The 25,111-nt window shown below is 42.9% G+C and overlaps 1 protein-coding gene across 2 annotated transcripts in view; it reads right to left on the reverse strand.

The window, feature by feature from the left end:
- Positions 1–25,111, reverse strand: part of emid1 (EMI domain containing 1) — a 56,150-nt gene that overhangs the window by 8,709 nt on the left and 22,330 nt on the right. For both annotated transcript variants that reach the window (XM_042218420.1, XM_042218419.1), the window contains exons 5-10: positions 5,918–6,007; positions 5,270–5,331; positions 5,019–5,151; positions 3,872–3,916; positions 3,674–3,781; positions 1,529–1,654 (exon numbers count right to left, since the gene is read on the reverse strand). In XM_042218420.1, the coding sequence (XP_042074354.1) occupies positions 1,529–1,654; positions 3,674–3,781; positions 3,872–3,916; positions 5,019–5,151; positions 5,270–5,331; positions 5,918–6,007 (564 nt within the window). The remainder of the gene's footprint in view (positions 1–1,528; positions 1,655–3,673; positions 3,782–3,871; positions 3,917–5,018; positions 5,152–5,269; positions 5,332–5,917; positions 6,008–25,111) is intronic.

The following is a 25,111-nucleotide window of genomic DNA, read 5'->3' on the forward strand; positions in this document are numbered from 1 at the left end:
TAGAGAGAAGGTGGAGGAGGAGAACCCAGAAACATCCTTCAGCTGCCTGATTCTTGTTGCACACCACTAAAAAAAATCAGGGCTGCTTTTTTGTATCTGATACTCTTCATTTCCTGCTTACAACAAACTGGAATCTGTGGCTTGACGTAACATGAAAATCTGCTCGAGCACTAACAAACACTGAGGTCATGCTTTTAAACAGTCCTGTTCTTAAGTACTACGTGTTGGCCGCTGGTTTAGGAACCCTCTCCAGTCCTGCAGACGGGAATTCCAACATCCTGATGCAGATGTCGAAGCCAAATAATCCAGTGTTTTCCAAAGGAAGCTCTGCACAGAACCCCCGTCTTATGTTCCCTGCTGTTACTTTGATGTGAAAGAAATGACCCACAGTTTCGGAAATAATCATGCCAACCTCAAGCCTGCGTCTCCACACAGGAACCCGGAGCCTGCAAACGGGTGTGCTGCATATTTTGTTTTTACCACTGAACCCATGTATAAAACCCGCCTGTGTGCTGACCTTGGAAGAGCTGGTGTGGGCCCCCATCTGTCTGTCACCCCCTCCACCCCCACCTCTTCCCTCAGCTGTCTGAGCGACCTACATCTGGAAGCTGTTGAGTGACATCAGGGGTGGACAGGTTCTCATCCCAGCATGTGAAGTCTGTGTCAATCTCTCTGTCTCTGACTCCATTTAACACTCTTTGATTCTGTCCTACTTGGCTGGTAGACAACAAGGAGCAAGTAGCAGTTAAAGGATTAACGTCATCTTGCCTGTTTCCTATTCTCTTTGTTTCTTTTGTAAGGCTGCTATAGACACGTGAACATTAGTTTAAAGAGTCAAGCTGGAAGTCTTTAAAATTGATGTCACCCTGCCTGAATCTGTGTGCGTACACAAGCTGATTTTGTTTGGACGTGGAGTAACAGTGACTGGTTTGGCTCAAAAACACACCAATTCATGCGAGAAGGTGGTGACATCTGACATGGACCTATTTACCATTTGGACATCTAGGTCCGTTAATAATAGGTTATGAAAAGTCATAACTGGAACCAAAGTAAAAGAGCAGAACCAATTTTTATAAACAAAAAGGAATAAAGTCACATTTAAATGGAATATACAGCGAATCAAGCGGAAGTGGGCTGTTTTTAAAAAGTCCTAACAGCTGACGTCCTTTGAGATGGAGATGCTTTAGTTTGACAATAAAGAGACTGAAAATAAAAAACAAATTGGGGTTTATGGAGTTAAATAGAAGTGTTGTACCCCAAATCCCCATCTTTGCTTGAGGCTGACAGCTGATGGCTACATTACTAGGTAGTAGCACAGCAGTTAACAGCAGTTAAGCGAAAAGGTGTAAAAAAAAGTTTAGAATAAAAAAATATTTTTTTACTAGTTCTACTAAACTGAATTTGAACTTTGCTCTTTAACAGCGTGAAATGATTCGATTTATCAAAAACCTAAATGGGTATTTTAAATGTTTGTAGTGAATTAGTGTCATAATAACTACATGAGGTCTCTTAGTGCGCAGGGTCTTACTGTGGTCTGGTTCTGGGATGCGGGCACTGGCTGGTGCTGGGGAACCTGCAGGGCCCGGAGGCCCCGGTGGGCCAGGCGGGCCTGGAAGACCTCTCCCTCCTGGCAGTCCTGTTGGACCACGGGGGCCTGGGAGTAGGCATGACAGAAAAATCACCATGGTGACAGACGTTCTGTACAGCAGGGATGTGTCACAGCGAAATAAGACCTGAGTTTCCTCGGAAGAGGCACAGCTCATGGCAGAATGATAAATGACTGTGGCTTATGTGACGACAAGAGGACAAACAACAGAGAGGAAAAAGATTAGATAAAGTGTTGAGTGATGCAACATAGTGTCTCTTAGGAGTGAGTGTGTGTCTGTGTCTACATGTGGAGTAAGATCAGGAGCTAGACTGAACAGGAGAGGTGTAGAAACTTTCTTTTGTCTATAGTTAACTAGAAGATGGTCTTTAATTTACCAGTGCTGGCATCTTTACAATGGGAAATTCAAATAAACACAATAAACTCTGCAAAGTGTTGCTTGGACTGGTTCACAGTAAATTAAATGCTCTCTACATACACAAAAATGGCAAATCTGTAAGTGCGCATAAGCAAAAGGGACCCTCGTCACCCCCAAGCGTTATTTTGAAGATGGAAAAAAGCACCACAGTGACATCTGACCTCATTGTTTGGATTCCTCTGAGGTCAGGCTGTATGCTGAACACAACCTCTCGCCCTCCACCACCTTTTTTGTATATATACTAAATGACATTTCATTATTTACAGATTTTCAGCATAATATATTGCATCTGATTTGACATTTTTACTGATCGCAGTAAAGAAACAGCAGCAAAACCAGCTGCTTTGGCTACTTCATGAAGATCGCAAGCTGCAAGATGCAGCACAGTGTTCAGAGGGCCAGAAAAAGCAGCTCTTTAAAGCCTTTGTGACATATTAGGGAAAACAATTTCAGTTTTTCTTCTAGGATAATGGTTCCCCAGAGCAACTATGGGATGATATGGCAAAATATTAGTCAGCATTTTAATACGACTCTCCTGTAAGTTATCAGGGCTCGTATCATATCATACAACATCACTTCTCCTAACTACAGCTGTTCACTTTTGATTTTTCCCACAACCTCTGGCTTAAGAAACATATTTATCTACATTTAGCATGACACTGGATGCATTCCAGGCCTGTGTTTATCTTTCTCTTTGAGTGTTAAAAAAACAAAAATAAAAATCAGTAAAATAAGAAAACCACAGCGCTGCTTTTGGATACCTATGAAGTAATGGAGATAGAAAAACACCAACACCAAAGGGGCATATGGAAATCATAAGGCTCTGGGATTTCGTATACGTATCGCTTCTGTTCATTTCAATTGAAGTCACATGGTGGGTTTGTAGTTCAGCGTTTGCTCCAAATCTCATCTTTACCCAGCAGCAGGCAGAGAGCAGGGGTCACATGTTAGCCTGAGAGGAGAGGCACTCCCTTCACGATCCACAGCAGAGGAATAACAGCTTATAGCAAGAGCAGATGTTGTGACACACTTATAGACCGCCATTTACTTTATTCATTATTCAAGTCACAGCTGCCTCCGGATTTACGTTTTTCCCCGCAGGTCATTTATTATTTGTACATAACAACTGAACTCTGAATCTGTGGAACAGATTTATGATCCCGTGTCTGTTCTGGCTGCCGACCATGAAAAGCAACACATGTTGGGGAGTTTATATACAGTCAGAAAACAAATACTTTGCTACTTTGCTTCTGGAGCATGCACTTTTTAGAAACCTATGATTTTCAAAGCCAACCAGCAAAATACTCAAATTCCAGTAAGTTACCAGCAGGCCTCAAGGGGGGTTGGATTGTCCCAGCATTTAGTGCTGGAGGGTCTGCACGCCGACTGAGAGGTTTGAGGGAAAGACAAACGCTCTGGATATGGACATCACAGGTCAGGAGGAGATACTCCCCTGTTGTTTTCATAGCCCTTTGGCCTCTTGTTAGCCATTGTTCCACAGACAATAGTGACTAGATAGGCAATAACTAAACAGCTGATCTGACATACCCTCTCTCTTAGTGGCACACATGCAACTTTACAACAGGACAAGGTTTATTTGTTACTCTTATCTCTGCTAACAAAGACCTTTTCCTTGAGTCCACCGTTACCTGCTGGTCCAGGGGATCCTTTTGATCCAGGGGCTCCAGACGGGCCCCTTGCCCCGGCCCCACCTCGAGGCCCAATAGGACCTGGCAGCCCTTGAGACCCTGGCTTCCCTAAGAGAAGGAAACAGCCATGAGTAATCGCAAAGCCCTAACTGGTTTACATCTTAAGTAGTTTTACATCAACTGAAAGTTACAATTTACCATCTCTGCCAGGAAGCCCATCTCTTCCCTTTTCACCCTGAGGACCTGAAATTAAAACAGGAGAGGTTTGATAAAAACAATCCAAGTATAATCCACCAAAGGATGAGGTGCAAACAGTCACAGGAAGAATGTGTCATTGTGTTTATAGGTCAGTATTAGGGCTCATTAAATGTTTTAGCTAGAAAATAAAACATTTTTAAAGTGCCAATTTTATATACATTTAAAAGGGCTAGTTAATTCTAACAAAGGAAACTGATTTCCCTTACCTAGGCAACTCTTGGGGTTTATGTAAAGCTTTGGTTGTAGTGATTTTGGGAATACTTTATTAAAAGGAAGCAATTTTACACATCAGATTTCATTTGCAGCTCTTCCATTATTGGAAACAGTCGTATAAAACCTGCAGGGAACAGCGTAAAGACATTAAATGATTTCATTTAAATCAGAATCAATTAAGGTCTTATTCAGCAGAACCTCCACCAGAACAGTTAAGCAACACCCCACACATAGTGGTGCTGAAGAACAGGCAGAATGAGGAAAATCTAAACCAAGCCTTCACTATGCATTACATAAGAGTGCACTTTGGCCTGAAGGTGGCACCAGAGGAAAACTCACAGGGTGCTGGTTTAGAAATGGTTTATCCTGTGGGGAGAAGGAACTGGTTCAGAAAGATGTTTTATATTTCTGATTTACAAATGGATCAGGGAGCTTTTTCTTTGACACAGGGAGTAGTGGATGAGCACTGGGGAGTAACTCAGCCAGAGCGGTAGACCAAACTTCACTCAATTTCTCCTGGTTTGTCTCATTTAAGACAAATAAAAGTCTTTAATTTGAAAGTCCAGTAAATCAAATCTTTCTCTTGCTGATGGTATAACAACACTGATGACTGCGTCTTTAGCTGCAGCCAGTGCTGGGCTCAACTCCAGGAAAGGAGAGGACGCTCACAGAGCTGAAAGAGAGCTGCACTCTGACTTTTGTTAAAGGAAATAAGTGCGTGTGCATTGGGTGAAACAGGATACGAGCAGAGGTGTGCAGGTAGCGAGCAGGAAAAGCTGCAAGGAATGATTTCTGACTTAATTATTAAACGTAAACGTTGACGGAACTAAATGGAAATGCCTAAACTTGACACGTGACAGCAGGATACACCTACCTGCAGGTCCCTGCTCACCAGGAGCTCCCTGAGCGGGCACAGCCCCCATCAGTAACGAGGTCTCTGGAGCAATTCCCACTTTACCCTGAAGGTGGCGATGCGATATGGAGGCCGGAGCTGTGAGTAATTGGACCTGGTGCAGGAAAACATAAAGCAAGTGCAGGTAATTAAAACAATACGATTGTTTAATGTAGGCCAGTCACGTTCCTCAGCGTTTCACATGCTACGTCTGAACAAGTAAAAGTCTTCACCTTCTCCTCCAGCGTGTTCAGCCTGTCGCTCATAGCAGTGATTCGACTGCAGTTGAGACAATCTGAAAAACAGATTTAAGTTGGAGGAATCAGACATGTAAAGATGTGGCATACCTACTTTTAGGATTAGGCTTAAACATTTTCTTTGATAAAGCTTATAGTGAGAGCTGGATCAGGTGACCCTGAATCATCCCCAATTATGCTTCCAAAGGCTCAAGCTGCTGGTTGACCTCACATGATCCACTGAGCACCGCTCTTTTACTCTTTTCACTCCCCGTGTGATGAAATGTCATTAGCTTTGTGCCTTCTTTCTCCTGCGGTTTGTTCTTTGTCCTCTATAGGTATCATGTGCAATGTGCTGACCCCATCACCCTGCTACTGATTGTTATTGTTATATCTTCGTTTTCCACCCTGGGCCTGGTTGTGAGGTTTTTACCTCCTAAACGGGAGCTGTTGTCTTCCCTCTGTTACCAACTAAATTACCAAGTTCTTACTTAAACCATCTCCCTACCTTTGTACCTAAAAGATCTTTTCCTCACTGTGTTATGCATCCTGAGATTAATTTTGTTGCGGTTTGGCATTACAAGAATAAAACTGAGATGAGAATTGCCGTCTAGTCAAAATAATATCGTATTCACAGTTACTTACTGGAGATTGCTTCTCCCGTGCGTGCAGGTGGCCGGCGTAGAGTAGATGGTTTTCTTAATGCCTCTTGAGCTACAAGCCGGTTTCCTGCATCTGTTTAAACCAAAAGACAAAGTGGAATAAATGTCAGTTCAGTGTTTTGCATTTGAAGTTTTTATAATTTCCTGAGCTTGACAACATAATATTTAGATCCCAAAAGGTTAATTCTGTTCATCTGGACGTAGCATTTTCAGTGGGAAACGTTTCGCCACTCATCCCAGTGACTTCTTCAGTCTCAGCTGACTGCAGGTTTCCCCAACCTTATAAGCAGTACCTTTGCAAAAAGGTGGTCAGTGAGTTTATTTTCTAGTTTACCAGTGGCATTAGAGCTAAAATGATTGCTTGGGAAAGAAAAGGAAACCATACATCATCATCTGGTTTAAGTAAAGAGACTAAGACAGGAGTAGGCAACTCCAGGCCTCAAGTGCCGGTGTCCTGCAGATTTTAGATGCATCCTTGATCCAACATGGCTGATTCAAATTGCTAAATTACCTACTCACCATCTCTTGAAGTTCTCCAGAGGCCTGGTAATGAACTAATCATTTGATTCAGGTATGTTGGCCCAGGGTGATATCTAAAACCTGCAGGACACCAGTGCTTGAGGCCTGGAGTTGTCTAACCCTGGACTAGGACAACGCTCATCTCTGATTCTCACCGCCAAACTGTAGGACTCAGTATGCAATTTTGTGTTTAACCTAATGTCATCACTCCAAGAATTCAGTTACAGACTGTGTTGTGGGTTCTATCACGACGTTTCACATACATGAAATTGAAAAGACCTCTGTGCTGTTTCTGTCCTCCAGGTGAGCCAGACAGAGCTCAGAAAGGGAAATTAACAGTGACAGTTGCAGCTCTTGTATGTGTTACATTTCCAAAGAACAAACACTGTGCTGCATTTCAGCCGAATTGTTTGGCTTTTGCCTCGTTCCTTTAAGGAGGATAGCATCGCAAGGCCTGGGAAAGAGGGCGTGTGAAGACAAACAATAGTTTCCTTGTTGAAAAAGAATGGGGCAGTCTCGGTCCGCATTCTGTTTTGCCTTCATTTTATGAAGTGTGGGAGTTTGTGTCCCAGGGTTGTAGATGATTTGAATGGGCAGACCTTTGTGGAAATGCTAGACTGACTCCATTGTCTGGCCTGGGCTGGCTGTGGTTGGCCCAGGTGCTTCTGATACAAACAAGAGGCTGGGTTCAGCACCTCATTAGCCACCAGGAAGCATGCCTTTCCATTCAGTGGCCAGCGGCCACAGTCGACGCCAAGTACTACACTGAACGAAGCCATGAAATAGCACCTGCAACACAGAGGTGAAGTAGGACAACGGCATTTTTCTTAAACAGCTTCGCGTTTTGTAGCTTCGAGATGTCATAATCTGTCTCTATGCACTGCAGGCCCGGAAGAGGAAAATAGAGCGCTTACTGTCATGAAGGAAGAATGAACGTTTTGAAACCTGAGACGTAAAAAGCATAATGAGTTCAGATATTACCCAAAGAGGGGAGAGTGAAAGGGCAAAAGAGGAGTATGAAAAGTACACAGAGCACATGGTTTAGGGTAAAGTGAGACTGCTCCAATAATACCCCCGCCCCGCCTCTCCTCGACCTCTGTGCTCATGATTTCACTGTTTTGGGTTCTGGGTATTTCTCAGAGGATTACAAGTGTAGATGGATTCAAACCATGTAATGTTATGGCATGACCTCCGGATTGTAGAAAACTCCTCCATGCTTCAGTAACAACATAAACCTTGCACAGAGACGAGGACATTTCGATGTCTGCTTCACTCTTCTGCAGCGTACTTCAGTCTACACGGAGGAAGGCAGAGGAGACAAAGAGACGTGTCTATGTGCATGCACATCCTGCAGGCTTTTCTCTGTGAAGCCCACTTCATATAGATGGCTGCATTCAATTACAAAGGTAGGGGGTGGGGGGCTCAGGATAAGAAATCTAGCTCTCCCTCCTCCCCTCCTGACAGCGCGTCTTTTCCCTCTAAAGTAAAGAACATTCAAGCGCCAAGATCCCCACACCCACACTCGAGCTATTGTATGAAGCATTATGCCGGCTTTGGCACAAGAACTATAGCCTCCCACACACCTCTTGCACACTTTCTCTGTCTCTCGGTCTTGCAACAACAAATATTGAAATCTTCAAGACCCCTTTTTTTCTTTAGCATCCCCTCAGACAGTATCACTTTACTACAAAGCCTGTGGCGTGCACGCATGCAGACCTGAAGAGTGAGGATGACTGGGATGCCCCAAGAGTGCCTCCATCGCTCTGCTGGCCAACAATAACTTCATCACAGTTAATGAGTGGCCCCTGATGGACACGGTTCATCGTATCCCCTATTTGTTTGAGCTTACTGGGCTAATTGCCCCAGTGAGAGGGGGATCAAAAAATGTGTGAATGCATCTGATCTTTTTACCCCGTGTTGCACTGGGTTCCAATCAGTGACAGACTCAGAGTTCTTCATTAGAGAAAGACCCCTGCAGAGAATCCAGCAGACCAGAGGCTGCACTGACATCAGCCAGCACTTGTTAAGCTTTTCTCTCTTTTGCACAGAAATCTCACACAGAGTTGAGTGAGTTTACAAACCCTTTCTGGATTTTCTTTGATGCTTCTGGTGCAATAATCTCCGAGGAACATGAGGGAGAGATGAGCAAAGGTCACAAAGAGAAGGTTATCTTTTCCCATTTTAAAGTGAGGGTGCATTTTCGAGGACGAGCAAAAGGATCGAGGCAAAAGTGTTACAACTTTTAATGAGGGTTCTGAAAAACAAATCAGTTATTCGACCTAATCTGACATTTATTATGGAGTTCTGAAGTTATCCAAAGTCAAAGGGAGATTCTGCGCACACATTTAAGCATGCGGCCGGTGGCTAAGGCTAGACCATTGAAACTGCATGCTTAAATCCGGGCAATAAGTCTGCCAAGCCGCACATGCAACCTTGTAAACATCGGTTGAAACCCTAACAGACTTTCTTTCCCTCTTGTATTTCCTCTGCCTCACGCCACCACAAACAAAACAAAAAACAACACTGGAGCTGAACTAATCGTGTTGTGCTCTTTGCATCTTATATCCAAACTCTCCAACAGAAACAAAACGCACTAACATTTAGTTATGCATGTGCTTTAAATATGTCGGTCACTGCATTTGGATTTTACTGACAGAAAGTATGTTTAAAATAGTCTAAAACAAAAGTAAGACACATTGAAGCAGACAGAAGGAGAGTGAGTGGGAACTTGCCAGGGTAACAGACTGCTTTGTGAGCCAACAGTAGAGACACGCTTACTGTATGCCAAGTGCAAACGGGGCCAAAAGGGGAAAGACCTGAAACTGAACTGGTTTTTCAGTAAAATTGAAAAGTTAAGAGAATGCAGCTTTTCAATTTGGATCCCAGAAAAGCATTAAAAACTTGTTTTACTGTAACACCTTTTTTTGTGGTCGCAGCTTTATTAAAAACTTATTTTTATTACTTGAAACTGAGTCGGTGCCAAATGCACAATGAACAGGGCTTTAGCAGAATCTCTATGATCTAAGGGGTGTGTGTGTGTGTGTGTGTGTGTGTGTGTGTGTGTGTGTGTGTGTGTGTGTGTGTGTGTGTGTGTGTGTGTGTGAGCTCTTATGTAGCATTTTCTCTGTGTGAGTGTGAAAGAGGCACACACACAGAGCTCTGTTATTAATGGACCAAGGTCATTCCTTCAGTGATACTCTCCCTGTGAAAATAAACTTGATGCTAAGAGGCCAGTTAGCCCTGCCAACCAGAGCCTTTAAACACACATCTCACACCCAGCTGCACTGACTGCCTGATCCTGGAAGCTCATAACCTCCCGAGGTTTATTTGTTCTCCACAGTTTGCGGACTGACTACCTCTATGAACGTATGAGCGAAGCATTTGCAGTTTTGTCAGCAGATGGTGGATGAAAATACGAAGATATGCCTGAGGAGCCTTTAAAGGGTTGTCCATACGGTTTCCCTGCATCCTGCTGTGATGCATCAAAGTTGGAGGTTCCTGTTAGGAGATACAGTCCACGGTGTGGAGGCAGCCGTGAACAAAAAACATCAAAACGCACACACAAACACACGCGCTCACACTGGAGCGAGCAGACACAGCAGAGTACAAGGTCCTGATCCGATCCATCTCTGTCTGGTCAATTAGCTGAGCTCAGCGCTGCAGCATCATTAGTGACTAGGCGCTGACAGCCGGCCGGGGGAGGCGTTTGTCTCTGTCTCTGACCCCGGACAGACTGAAGACTGCCGCCTTCAGATAAACACACTCACACACCATCGACCCGCAGAGAACACCGACTCCGAGAAATAAGTCAAGTTGAACAAGGTGGCTGCTCAGAACATATGTTTGCTGAGCAAGCAGTTTCTTTTGTCTATTCTGAGACATTAATCTGATATGGATTCATTCATGCTCTTCTTCCACTTCCACTACCTCTAATGCTCCTTTCCCCCAAAAAACTATATTCAGTATTTGTGACTTCTGAACATCAAAAAATATACAAAAGACACAAAAATGTGAAACTATAAACTGAGAGATATGAAGTAGAGACAAACATTTGATCCAAATCTTAATATTAATCTTCCTGTAAGGAGACACATCCACATTAAATATACTTTTGTTGTCCTTGCCAATATTAAATGCTGTATTTTTACACTTAGCTACATTTATTCAGTCACAGTGGTCTGCGGTCTAGTACCACAGAAACCAGTGCTCCCTTCAAATTATTCCAATGAGTTCCAGTGAGTTCCTTGTAGTCTGGGGTCTATCTATCTCTCGCCAGCTGGGATTGTACTGCACTGGTAACAGGATCATATTAGCAAAATATCCAAATCCATTCTTGATGCTTGGCTCAAATCAGTCTTAACTTATGTTTAAGTCTATTAAAGGAGACCCTCCCTGCTAAGGCTGGCAGGTCCCAGTCTGGTGTCTGAGCGCCATTGTTTACTCTGCCTTCCCAGGGTGGCAGGTTTCTTTTATTAGGTGATTGACTTAAAGGTGGGATGCACATCGTCATTTCCTTACTTCAGAATTGCCACTCTGTGTCTTCTACCTCCAAGTCTGAGTCATAATTGCAGGTAAGAAGGAAGTGCAGCCTTGCCTCTAACAATGGAGGAAAACAGGGGGGGGAAAAACAAAAAAAGAGGTAAACAGAGCAAGACTGGATCTAAACTTTTACATTGCAAAGTTTGAAAACACGGAGGCAGCCAGCCCACATCTGGTCTCTCTTTACACATCTAGCTGAGGTGATCGAAAGGCCCGCTGCAAAAGAAACCACGCTACAGCCTCAGGGACCCTGCGGTGAGAGTGTGAAGGGTCAAAGGTTTTAGCCTCATGCAAACGCATCTCACATAATCAATCAGTGCAGACACAAAAACGCAGAGCAGTGGAAGGCAGCACACCAGAACCCCAGCATCTAACCGCACCCTCCACAGAGCTGGACCTCCATCAAGATGAAAATAATCGATTGCATTTAGTCTGACATGCTTTCTGTTTATATTAGTCACATGTGTTTTTAACCAATTAACGAAAGAAATGAAATGCCTTACTTAATATGTGATGCTTCATTTTGCATTTGTCCTCAACAGTTAGTTTAGTTTTTAAACAGGACACATAAATCATCCTGTATGTTCAACCTTTACCAAACAAATTTAGAGAGTTAAATCTCTGTAATTTACAGTGTACTAGAGATTTAAACTTGTTCTCTGCTGTGAGATTTCCACACTGGTGCATTTGTAGTGTTGGTTTGTCAGAATGAAGAGGGCTGCAACTGTAGAAACAGAAATGAGTTTCAGTTGTGTGCCATGAAAAGCGTAAAGAAAATGTTCTGATGCTCCAGACAGAAACTCAGCATTCAGGATCAGAATTACAGTCTAATAAAAGAAAGCAATCAGTGAGGCATGGCGATGTTTGTGTAATTACTTTTACTGCATAGAGGTAGGAGGACACAGCTCTGCGCTGAAAGTCAAACTAAAGCAGTTTGAACTTTATCCTGTTGTAGAGTTGGGGAAAAGAAACTTAAAGTCGTATTGTGCACAGAGAATAAATTAGACTGCATTGTGAAATTTTTAGCTCACTCTCTTGCAAAAGGTAGTCCAGTTCCAGCAGTTTTTCTAGTCTATACTGCTGTGGAAACAGTTTATTCTAATTTATTTTATTCTGGTTTATTTAATTTGTTTTGGGGGTTTTTGCCAATTCAAATTGATCCCTTACAAGAAAGGGAGCAGTTATAAGACGCTCTGATGCCTGCTTATATAAGTATATACATAAATCACCACATTTTCACTTGGTAAGGCCATTATTGTGCTTTATGTGATTTGGAGTTGCCCAAAAAAAGCATGCCTGCACAGATATCTCTTTAACAGTCCTGCATTGTGAGCAAACACATACATATACTGCAGATGCAGCTCAGTTTGAGCAGAAGTTTTCTTTGGGCTGTGACTCTGCCAATTCTCACATCAGTCCTTTCAGCTCCTCCAGCCCATCCAGATGTGCTTGCACACAAAACCTCTAATCTTTCACAGGAAGGAGGAGGGTCTCCCGCCTCTCCGCCAACTTCTCTGTCCCACACAGGGCTGTCTTTACCTCACTGTCCCTCTCGCTCACTCTCCCTATCGCTCTCTGTTTTTACAGCACATGCCTGTAGTGATGCTGATGTCAGTGACGGGGTCTGCATCTCAGTCTGGCCGTCCCTCTCACCTCCCTCCCCAGCAGGCGGAGGTGTGTAATTACAGAGCAGTGCTGGGCTGAATGGTCTGACTGGTGGGGTGACTGCGGTCTGCTGACAGAGGTGTTTGTCTAGCCTAAAGACATGTGCTCCCATTGGCATTCTGGGACAGGAGACTGGTCACACTTGGCACGGACAGCTGTGAGGTAGACCTCTCTGCACAGGATGTGGCATAACTTCCCCTCCCTCCCTCCCTCTCATCAAGCTTCCTGCTTCTTGCATTTTCCAGTAAGTTCCATCACGAGAGACCTGCAGCTATCTGCCCCACATCAGCTTAGACTGGATACAGGAGAATACCTGCAAGGCACTTCTAAATACCAGTTAGAGGAAAATTGAGCTTTGTTTCCCAGTCACTCACCAAGTTCACCTCTAATTACTAAGCAGAGCAGCTCTTGTTCCACAGTTTGTTAACTGCCTGTTTAAGGGTGAGTGTGTCTTGGCTGTCTCATTGCAAGACGCTGCCTGATTGTCCAAAAAAGCAGGAGAGGCAGCGTGTGTTTAAAGAGAGAGCCACAAAAAGACAACGGGTCTGGTGTTTATGTAAAGCCTCAAAAATTCAAATGAATTTAGAAAAGGAATAAACATTATTTGCCGCAGTAAAAGTAGCATGCACACACACAAACAAAGAAAACAAAGCATCACCATATGGCACAATGGAAACAATTTTCTCCGTGCCATGAAAGCAAACAATGCTGCGGTTTGTGTAAAGTGGCTAAAATTAGTGCTGGGTGCATTTGTCAAACTGCAGCATGCTGACCTAAGACAGTATGTGGTCGGGACAGGGTGCACTACAAATCTGCCCCACAGTCTTTAAACATTTCCACTTGAAAGCAGCAGATGTGTAATAAAAGCATGTGGCACAGGCTGACAATCCAGCTCACACCCTTCAGCTTTATTAAGAGAGACACAATAACGCAGAAGTCCGACGAAGCTCAGCTCCTCCCTCCTGATCCTTGTTGACCCAAAAAAAGCTGCTTAGTCAACTTTGGCTTGGCGACGTTCTCCCTTTCAGTGATGTGCAAACTTTCTCTTCTCCTCTGCGGTCACCAGGGAAACGAGTGAAAACAGGACAGCATGGCTACACACCAGCACTGTTTGATTCTCTTGTCTGTGACCTCTCCATAAAAAACACTTCTGACACACAACAGCAATTAAACCCCACCGCTCCTCTCAGCCAGAGGAGACCAACAAACCATAGCTCTGAAAATATTCAAGAACAGAATTAGTCAGACATACAAACACACACGAGCTCTGACTTATTCACTCAAAGATACTGCTTTTGACTACACAAGCTTTAAATATCTTCAGTGCTACAGTAAGCTCTATAACAGCTTGCTTCTACTGCAATTTTGCTCTGATTCTGATATCAAGGTGCTCAGCCACGTGACTGCTGGGATGTGAGAGTGTGGAGGCATCATCACAATGAAGTCCAGCATTTTTTTCTATTTAACTTTCATTCAATTTATAATCATTAAACCCTAATTCACAGTTAGAAATGCTGTCAACACAAAAATGGCAAAAACTGCAGTTCTTCAAGCTGCCACTAGAGGATGGTTGTGTGGCATGAAATTGGTCACAAAGAATCCACCATAAACTTCCTCGTGATTGTTTTGGTCGCAGCAGTCACCAGTAGTTTATATAGAAAACACCAACTTGTCTGCAAACACTTGTAAACTACTCTCCAAGCAGTTGTGAAAGAGTGAAAAGTGCAACACAAACTGGAAACGGAGACTGTTTGCCTTTCAAAGTAAAAGCTGCACCGTTTTGAAATGTGCTGATTGCAGTGATGTGGCACAGGGTCTCCGTTTCTGGTTTTTGTTGCACATTTTCTGGTTTCACTAAAGCTTAGGAGAGTAAATGGCAATCGATCAGAATCAGAATACTTTATTAATCTAAGGAAATTCTGTAAAGTTTCTGTAGACAAGGTGATCTCTTCTATTCCATGGGTGTGTGCTGCAACCCGCTAGCAACCATAAGAATCACAAGGAGGTTTTTTGATGCTGTACTGCCTTTGCAGCTGATTTCACCAAGTGACAGGCAGCAACCTTCATGAACCAGTCAGGTAATACACATTTTTCACTAGTGACCGGAGGCACTGTGTGACTGAGGCCTAACTTAACACCGTTTACTACAGAAAAAAAAATGTTACACTAAAGCTAATTTTCCTCTAATTTTCTTACCTTTCAAAGTAAAAGCTGCACCCTTCTCATCATTTGCCATCTTGGTGTTTTGAAACTAGTAAGGGATGGATTGCACTGAGAAACCGAGGATACTGGATGCTTATTGGCTACTGCCTTGTGACTGAGTGCAGCTGTTGTGAACTCAATGTGATCTAAAAATAGTGACTGAGGCCATTAAGTCATCAGAAAAGTGTTTCCTGAGCTCACAGAGGAAGGAACTGAGGGTTGTTTTATACACAAAAGTCCACAGAAGTCTTTCTGCAACCAGAGGAGTCTCCCCCTACTGGTCACTAGGAAGAATGCCTTTCTCTTTGCAAATGGATTTTGGGGTGCTTTTAGCCTTTATTGCAACAGGAAAATGGGGAGAAACCCCAGGGGGAAGACACGAATATCTTTGTAACAGATTCAAACCTGGGCCTCTGCATTAGCCTATGACATATGGGTTACCTACTCAACCCAGTGAGCTAAACCAGAGCCTCTGAAAGAATGCAGATTTAAGACATTTCTGCTGGCTTTACTTTTCAGACCCAGAAGTACGCTCATCATTTACACTTTCTAAGGTCCACATTCTGCAGAAACAGCATACAGGCTGAGCTCTTAAATGTTGAAGCAATGCAGCATTAGTTGGATGAAATGTAATGACCTAATTGTTTTTTTCACTGTCTCTCACATGAACTGCCTTAGTGGCTAGCACCGAATAAGCTTCAATTTCATGCAAGATGAGATGTTAAACACAGAAAATCTTGGAGGAGCAGATATATCCAAACAAAGGCTATTAAGACTAAACATAAAAGACGCTGAAGTGAACAATGGCTAAAATAACAGCAGAGCAGTGGTAAGGTTTACACTCTGTAGCTCTCTGCAAAAACACACTGCTGAATTCCTGGCCGCAAGGCCCTTCTACTCTGACCCTGCTCATTATAATACAGAAGCTCTGTGCCCACAGCTACAGCCAAGAAGAGCATAGGCTACTCCACAACGCTTCAGCCAAACGTCCTGGCTCACGTCTTCTGCTGTACACACTCTGTGCTCGGTGAGTAAATCCTTTGCCCTCTGTTTGAAGGACAAGTCCCATCCAGCACACAGTTTATTTGTCCAAGGCTAGTCTGAAAGCTCACTTATTATGGCTCAGAGGCCTGTTGCCACACCAGCCAAGTACAATTTCCCTGCTGTGGTATGATTTGTGTGTGAGCACACATGAGAGTCTTCTTAAGAGCGAGGTTTCAATAGCCGATATTTTTCCTTAACCACCCATGTAAACAATAAAAACAATTGAGTCTCTTCTGACAACCATGCAGAAGGAGCCATGACAACCAAATACAAATGGTCCAGTTGAACACAATGACTGTGCGATAGTGACAGCACTTGTCCATCCAGAGCCAAGACGCGACTGCCAGACTGTAGATATTCCAGCTTCCCTCAGGACGATATTCTCCTTCAATAGCAAACCATAAAGCTGCCTCAGTCTGCAGGGCTATAAACAAACCGAGAGCAGCAGACATGTGTGGTAAAAAGTGGGCCAATTCTTTCTTCACAATTGTTTCAGTTTTCCTCATGATTCAGCTTCTTCCAGAGAGCATTGTCCGCTTCCTTCACCATAACAAATCATTTGATTTGTCAGTTTCCTTTGGGATTTCTCACGTAACACCCTAATCTCCATTTTGCCTCCATAAGCATGGCTCATGTTACTGTGGAGGTACTGGAGTCCGCTCTGAGGTTTGACAGGGTGAAAAATGCTAGATGTAACACACTGAAATAGCTAAATACCACTGTTTCACCACATACTTTAAAGCAGGACAGAGGCAGAGGAATCTTTGAGAACATCTTTGCATCATTTTCTCATCATAAATATGCTCGATCGCCAATATAAACAGTGTTTAGAAAGACAAACCGTTGGATAAAAACAGTCTGAGTCTTGCCGTTTATAGCAGCGCCCGTTTATTGTTACTTTTAACTATTGTGAAAACAAAGTAATTGTGTCGGGTGAAATTATGGTTTACAATGAGAATTTTAATGGTTTTAGCACCTGAACGGGGAATAAAATTTGGCTGTAGTTCTAGAAAAGGTTTCGCCTCACTAAACGTTTGTCACTTTCTGAAAGCAACTGCGTGTTTTTTTAAATTTCAGTGTCTGTCTATTTAATTTTCAGACCAGGCCCCTGTTTTGTCACTCAGATGTTCACATGCTCACTTGTATGTGGATCATATCCGCACTTTGCCACAAGCTAGTTCAGAAATATCCCCCCAAAAATGACTTTAGACTTGTTTTATCAGGCAAGAAATTAGAATTTAAGTATATATAAACTGGGCTTTGGTGATTGAGACTGAAACAAAGCGTGTACTGCTATAAACATCTGGATAATTCTTTTGTTTCAGTGTTTTATGACAGCCAACCTTTTACCCAACCTGCAGCTGCAACCAACAGCCACAAACACTTTTGACAATGTGTTGTAAGACGTATGTTTTAAGCAAATTACTCTTCTTCTTTTTTTTTTGCAGTGTTTTAATAAAATGTTGCTCTACCTAATCTGCACTCCAATAATTCAGAGCCATAAAAGGTAAAGCATTTAAGGTAAAGCAGGCATGGAAGCCTGGCTTTTAAAAGCAAAGATGTGTTCGTGTGTCCAACCTGCTGCATGTTGTGCATGTCGGAAGATGTGTGTTGTGGACCTGATTGAGTTGCATGTTGTCAAGTCCTGCAGATAGAAACCTGGCATAGCAGAATCTCAAAACACCTCATTTGGCCACCTCGCACCATTTCCTCAAATGGAAATCTCCCTTTAACCAAGGAATGATCACAAAATCTCGTGGTTCCAGCTGAGAAAGGGAAAAACATCAGACACACACTTTCCACTAGATCGCATCAAATCCACCAACTGATACGCCATCACTCCGTTACATGCAGTCACACATGTGGAAGCAGCGGCACGGAGCCAGGATCAACATCCCTCCCTTCACACTCCAGACTGATGAGTCCACTGCATGCCGTTTCCTCTTCATGCCAAATCTAAGCATCACTCTTTACCTCGCTACACCTTTATGCGCAGTTCTGCACCTGTTAAAACACACGCGCACGGGACAGAGGCTGACCACGACAGTGTGGGTCCGTGGCCCGCAGCTATTCAGCTGATGCTACAGCGTCCTCTGTGCTTTGACAGATCAGACGCTTACAGCGAGCTCTTCTTGTAACATACAAGCGAAAAAATGAAACTGTAATTAAAGACAGCAGGATGGCATTTTTAGTTTCAGAAGAACGGTGGTGGGATGAAACCAGATGGAGATCAGCTGCTGTTCGTTTTACACGGATTACAGATGTTTATGAAACAGCTTCAGGATCCAAAATGACAAAAAAACACAAACGTATTTAATTCATGAGGAAACAGGAATTAAACAGGAAAAGTAACACAAACTAGCTTAAATCTCAGTAATCTCACCAATAAAACATTGTTCCTGTCATATTTGGCTTCCACTGCCTAAAAATGGGCTATAATTCAATAACATGTAAACATATTGTGGTATTTTAAACATTTCTATTGCACAAGTTAAAAAACTAAAACAATAAATGAGTAACTGAAGGTTTTGGTTTACATGTATTTTGTCTGATGTAATGAAACACTGAGTGATTCTGCTAAACAACAATTTGACTATTTTATTTATTTTATAAGATACAGATGGATCTGTTACTACATATGTAATTATTTGGACTTGGTGCAGATCGTTTGGCCTCTTTGGAGCTTTTTATGGTTCAGAAACTCACATTGGTCTGAAAAGGCTCATGGTAACACCTTATTGTAACTTTTCATCAATCATCATCATTTATTTATTTTCCTAAACACTCATTCAGTTGCATGGAGGCTTTAGCGTATCCCATCTGTCAGAGGGCAAGTGCAGGGAACAGCCCGCACATATAGGGCTTAACACTTAAAGACAACACAACCATTCACACTCACATTTACACCTACAGTCAATTTAACCCAAAGAGAGCCCGCGCAGACATAAAGATCCCAGCCAGCCATTGGATTCGAACCCAGGACAACTGTAGCGCTCTAATTTATTTTGAATTAACAGTGATTTATTGCTGACAAAAAATAAAATTATGAAGTAATTTCTAACTGTCAAATTTATTTATTTGTATTGTTGCCATAAGCAAGAAAACTGACTTTCGTAATACTTGATTTAAAGAGCTTGTAAATAGGCAGATGTGGTGACAGCGGCATAAATCAAACAGCTGTCTGTTTTCACTCACTAGTTATTTTTATTCTTGCTTGTTGTTTGTTTGCATTTATTTAGTCCTTTTGTTAGATTTGGGCACTGAAACTACTCGGTCAGAGTGCGTAGGAAAAGATTGTGGTTTGGGCTAAAATAGGAAGAGTTAGAAATGAGGCCAGTCTCACTATTGCTGCATCACACTATTATTAAAAGACGACATCTCTGTTTTGAGACATCAGCAGTTTGGTGTAAACAGCAGTATTTGGCAGCGTGTGTGTGCAAACAGGCTCACTCTGCTAATATCATCAGAGTGGAATTAATATTGTCTTATTATTGATGAGAAGATGGACAAGTTTTACCCAAACAACAACAAATTGCATCAATAAAAATTTAATATCACATATGTAATAATTACTAAACATTTCTATTTATCTTTTTTATGGTTTGTAAAGGATTATTTACTAGTTTCACTATAATTTCCTAGTTAATTAGAAGTGTAAGATTATTTGACCTAACCTGTTTATGCATAAGTGTATGCATAATTTGCACATGCACAAGATAAACTCAACTGTATACAGTATATACACTCCCACGGAGTGAGTGGAGTAAATGACTGTGTGAAGACTGAGCTCCTCTCCGTCTAATCCCTGGGTGAATGGTGTGCTGTGTGCCAGGCATTCCTCTGTGTCTTTCCAAGGCTTTCTGGGGATTAGACCCCACTTACTTGCAGGGGCCGCAGGGTGGGATCAAAGCTGGCTGAGCTTTTTGGGTTCAGGGTGATAGCAGTGGAACGGTGAGCCTGCGCTCAGGTGGACTCGCAGGGAGGCACCGGGGAACACGACACCGCGGCTGAGACGTGAGACGGTGACACAGGTTGCACGCACCTGGTGGGGGGTCAAACCTATTCTAATCTGGAACTGTTGTAAACACCGCTCTGGTGATTGATGGCTGGCCCGCAGGAGGTAAGACTTTAACCCCTGCAATAATGCAGGCATGCCAGGCCGCGGCTCACCGGGGTTACACAAATGCACAAACAAGAGATCCAAACGGTCGTTTTCCCATTTCTCCTGCAGTTTGCGCAGCATAAAGAGCCTTTCATGAGGAAGATATAAATGAAACATGTATGCGACAGACTGCACAGCAATCTGGACTTCATTCTCCTGATCTCTCGCGCAGCAGCGCAGGCTTTACGGTGGCTAAACTTACATCCAGGAAAACAGAAGACAGACAAAACAAACACGACGGCTGATCTGCAACGGCCTCAGAACACCCCGCAAGATCTGTACGGCTCACGACCTTTGCCCCCTTCAAAAAAGTTTGGAGGTTTTTCTTTAATCCATTTAGGAACTACACAGAGGAAGGAGAGGAAGTCTTTATTATGACATTACAATGTGCAAAGCATTTGAACTATCAACATAGCCCACAGCAAGACAAACACACAGAGATGGTAAAGAGTTCTGGTCTTTTATCAGAGATAAAAACGGAACAAATTTAAAAGGTTAATTTGACGAGGCCCTCTAGGCTGACTGAAAATAAACTGTACATCGTTGAGTATACTCAGCTACTAAAGGGAAATTAGTGGAAACTAGGGCTGCATGTGCAGTACCTCAGAGACAAAAACCACAAACAACAGAAGAAAACACACACACGGTGCGTGAAAGGATGAGACTAATTATTGCGTGTAGGAATTTCAAAAACGAACCTATGTATAGCCAAAGTTATCTGCAGCATCTCAATCCCGACGACAAACACGTACGGCATGTTTTGGAAACTCCCTGTGAAATAAACAAAATGACCTTCACAGGATTTTACAACCCCACAGATAAGAATAATCACCGCAGGCACGCGCTGGCAAACAAAAATTTGTTTATTGTGTGTGCACGCCACTTAAGCTGCAACGAGTTATTCCGATGTTGTGTTCCTTCTCTTTTTCTATCAGCACAGACAGGGGCTAAAACCCATCGTGCACCCTCTGTACTCTCCACACAGATGTTCTTTTGCATCTGCACAACCTGTCTCTCCTCTGAGCAAAACCAACCCCCACACCCACTTCTATAAAAACCCACTGATGACACCTCAGGTCTGCTCATTGTTACTCCACCATCAAGTCCTGTCTCATGTCTGCTTGATGTGACAGACGGGAATAAAGTGGGCCCTCATGGGGGCAAGTTTGTTTGTGTTTTGCACCATTGGTGATAAGTGCGCGTGCTCTGTGAGCTCTACAAAGGAATGATAAGCTAAAGAGGGCCATCCAGAGCAGATAGTGGAGAGGACAAAAGGACAGATGCAGGGGAGATCTCTTTTATTTTATACTTTGTTTCTAGAGAGGTCCTGAAGCTGCAGATCAAAAGAGAAATGTTCCAATTTATTCCAGGTATTGGGACGAGGATGTTTGAGAATGGTATATGTTCTTCTATCATGAAGTATCACAGCTACTCTACTATGAAGTGAGTACAGCAGCAGTGGACAGTGTAAAAGTTAGTTTGGGGAAATGAAACGCACCCAAAAATGAAAATTAACAGTTTTACTTGAGAGTATTTCATCCTTCAAAGACAGATTTATTAACTGCTGAATGACCTATGGTGCAAGGTGTGGAGCAGATGTAGGGATTTAGGTTTTGTGCTCACTTTTTGGCCTCGTCACAGCAGTGGGGGCTGCTGGATGACTCAGTCCAGGAAAACTCTCAGTATTCCTACATTAATGTTATTTTTTGTCCAACTCTTTCTCTCAGTGCCTCGGTTTGCCAAGCCAGAAAAGCTGCTATGTGACAGAGTGTTTCAAAGTTAATGTGACAGCCATCCTCCATTGCTCTCGGTGGTACGGACGCAGCTGGAAGTTTGCGCCGGAGACACGAGAAAACTGCAGGGAAACATGAAAAAGGTGTAAAGATCAGAGTGGAGATGAGTAAAGGAAACAGGGGGAGGAAGATGAGCCGCTCCGATTCATAGTGTTTTCACTCCCTTCATCCTCAACCCGTCTGCCATCACACTAGAATGAGGGTCTTATCTCTGAAAAGCACTTGAATACAACATGCCCACAGAGAGGGCCGACTGTGTGAAGACACACACACACCAGGATGAAAGCAGCCGTGCCAGGGAGTGGAAGCAGATTACAGGATCACAGATCAAACTGTGGGAGAACCATCTCGGCCTTTACAGCACTTTAAGAAACAACAGGCCAAACTCGAAGCCGACAGTGCCGAGCCATCAGTCACACTGCTCCTGCCACCTAATAAATCACACCGTGTGATCACTGCTTCAGGTCAACAGGGGTCGCCTGACCCCGTGGGGACTCCAGCGGGGACTGCGGTGGACTCGGCCCTTATCTCAGCAGCGCATTACAAAGGAACACAAGCTCTCCTTCATACTCCTCCCTGCTGGCATTCACAAAGTTTTTCATCAACAGCCTTCCTGCACTCCCTCACACCCACGCTGTGAGAAACTGCTGATCGAAGAAGGGAAAAAAACTTCATGACAAACTGCCTCAGAAACATTAGTGCCTCTAAAAACTAGGGCTGCAAAGCCCTGCTTCTTTAGTCCATGAACAACAAAGAAAACACCCATCAGAGTTTTCCTGTCTCTGTGCCGATATTAATACAATTATAGCTTAAACAAATCATCAATCTAGAGAAGAAGAAGTTAGAGAAGTCTTTAAAAGAAAGCCAAATTAGTAGGTATTAATATCTGAGAAGTCTGATCAGCGCATATTTGTTATTTTAACTTATAAATATGACCAAACTAGAATCAGAACTGCTCTTTAAAAAAAAAAAAAAAAAAAAGCAAAACAAATAAACAAGCAAACAAACCTAGACTCAAATCTAGCACTAACTGAAACTTAAATTAATCAAATCTGTTATTGCAGCTTGCCTCATGCACATGTTTACTGACACTTTGAATGTCTACAAGACTGCGAGTCAAGTTCTGTGTTTTCAATGTAATACTTATTCTGACTTTTCTAAATCTGCACCTGCCACAAGCCATAACTACAAAAAATGCTTAAAAAAACCCCTAAAACTAACACAGAAAAAATATTTTCAAACAAACTGATACGAGCAAATCTACCATGAAAGCTAACTCAAACGAAACCAAATTAAAAACAGGAAGTAACAACGAAATAAAAAGAACCAATTTGAAAATACAAAACTATAAGAACTCTGGTGACAGCCAGGAAATGCTCCAGTGCTCCTGCAACCGCTTAGGAAGAAACAGGTTATTAGACAGGGTCAGGAAGAAAAAGAGGATTAGAGATGTATTTGAAAAACATAAAGATAAATGTGAACGTTTATTTATGTAGCACATTTCACAGACGAATGCCACAAAGTGCTTCACAAATAAAGTAATAAAACAAAAGCAAAACACAATACAATCAGAAATGCATTGTAATAGAGCATTGCATTTAAGCCCTGGTCTAATTAAAAGTCCTTAGCTGCTTTTTAAAAGTCTCCTCAGAGTCCAAACTCTGTAGAAATAGAGGCAGTCTGTCCACAGTCTGGGTGCAACAGCATGGAAAGACGAGTTCTGCAGTGGATGTGGAGGAACACTAAAAGGTTTTGATTCGATGACCTCAGCCTACGAGGTTATCGAATAATGCATCAGTTATGAAAAAAAATGTAAATGGGGAATGCTTGGTTATTTATAAACGTATTCAGTTCAAGCTTTCAGTTAATGGGCTAATCAGAACTTCAGAACAAATGCACATTAACGTGGTGACCGTGGCTCAGGGGTTGGGAAGCGTATCTGTAACCGGAAGGTCGCCGGTTCGATCCCCAGGCTCTCTGTCCTGGTCGTTGTGTCCTTGGGCAAGACACTTTACCCTACCGCCTACTGGTTTGGCTAGAGGGGCCGATGGCGTGATATGGCAGCCTCGCTTCTGTCAGTCTGCCCCAGGGCAGCTGTGGCTACAACTGTAGCTGCCTCCACCAGTGTGTGAATGAATAGTGGCATTGTAAAGTGCTTTGGGTGCCTTGAAAAGCGTTATATAAATCCATTATTATGCTGCAAACTTACTGCATTTTACATGTATTTAATCATTAATAAGTCAGATCCTACATCAGATAGTAAATCTGCAATGAGGCTCAGAGCTGTGTTGGGATTTGGGGGCACATGCACAGGCCACAATCCCAAATTACAGCCTTGTATACCAGCGCAGTCTGTTTAGGTGCATCACTCATCTGGACTGAATAAAATGATTCATTTCAATATTTCATGATATTGTTTGGCATTTTTTTTAGTCACATCCAGTACTTATCACCAGGGTATTAATCATCATGAACGCAGCTTTGTTATTTCAGTAATTATAACATCATTGCGCCAGCGTAAACATGATTTAGAGACAATTGGTAACATTTTGACAGTCGGGTGAAGATAAAGTTTCATTACCGAGTTCCAGACAGTCGCGAGGGAGAAGTCGCGCAGGGTCTATAAAAGACTTATGATATTAGGGGTCTTTTGTGACTTTCACAGCTAAATCAAGTACAGGTGAAGCCCTCAGCGGTCAGTGCGGTGTAATTCGTCAGAGCGGTCCCGGTCACAGCAGCTGTCTCGGCGTGCCGAGCTCCCCGCTCCAGAGATTTAACACTCCTCCTTCACAGGGAGCCGAGTGTTCTGACACATACGTACTGAGATAAAACATCTGGCTTGTCTAATAGGTCTCCCGTGTGAGTGTGTGCATGTTTCCAGTGCGCACCACTCACATACATTTTCAGTCTGTTTCTAGAATGAAAATGTGTGTAACTATGATCAGATCTCTCAAAATGCTTGATGCTCCAGTGAATAAGGATCAATGTGTCCCGCTGTCTTACATGAAGCCTGTGGGACTTCAAGATAAGGAAAGAGTGTGTCTGAAGAAAACAAGAGTGAAGACGGAGGGATTTAAATCCAGAGCGCTGCTGTCTTGAAGTAACACAGCGGTCAACCGCAACCGTCGACACCTCCTATGAGCTCTTACTCACGCTCTATTCTCTGCAAATTTATCATCTTTAATTGATTTATAAAAGTTCTTATTGAAGATTAAGCTCCGCCATCTGCTCACGATACATGAGAGCTAATTGT

This window comes from Haplochromis burtoni, unplaced genomic scaffold (genome assembly GCF_018398535.1).
Source record: "Haplochromis burtoni strain Fernald_Lab_line unplaced genomic scaffold, NCSU_Asbu1 Contig_18, whole genome shotgun sequence".
Classification (NCBI taxonomy): Eukaryota; Metazoa; Chordata; class Actinopteri; order Cichliformes; family Cichlidae; genus Haplochromis; species Haplochromis burtoni.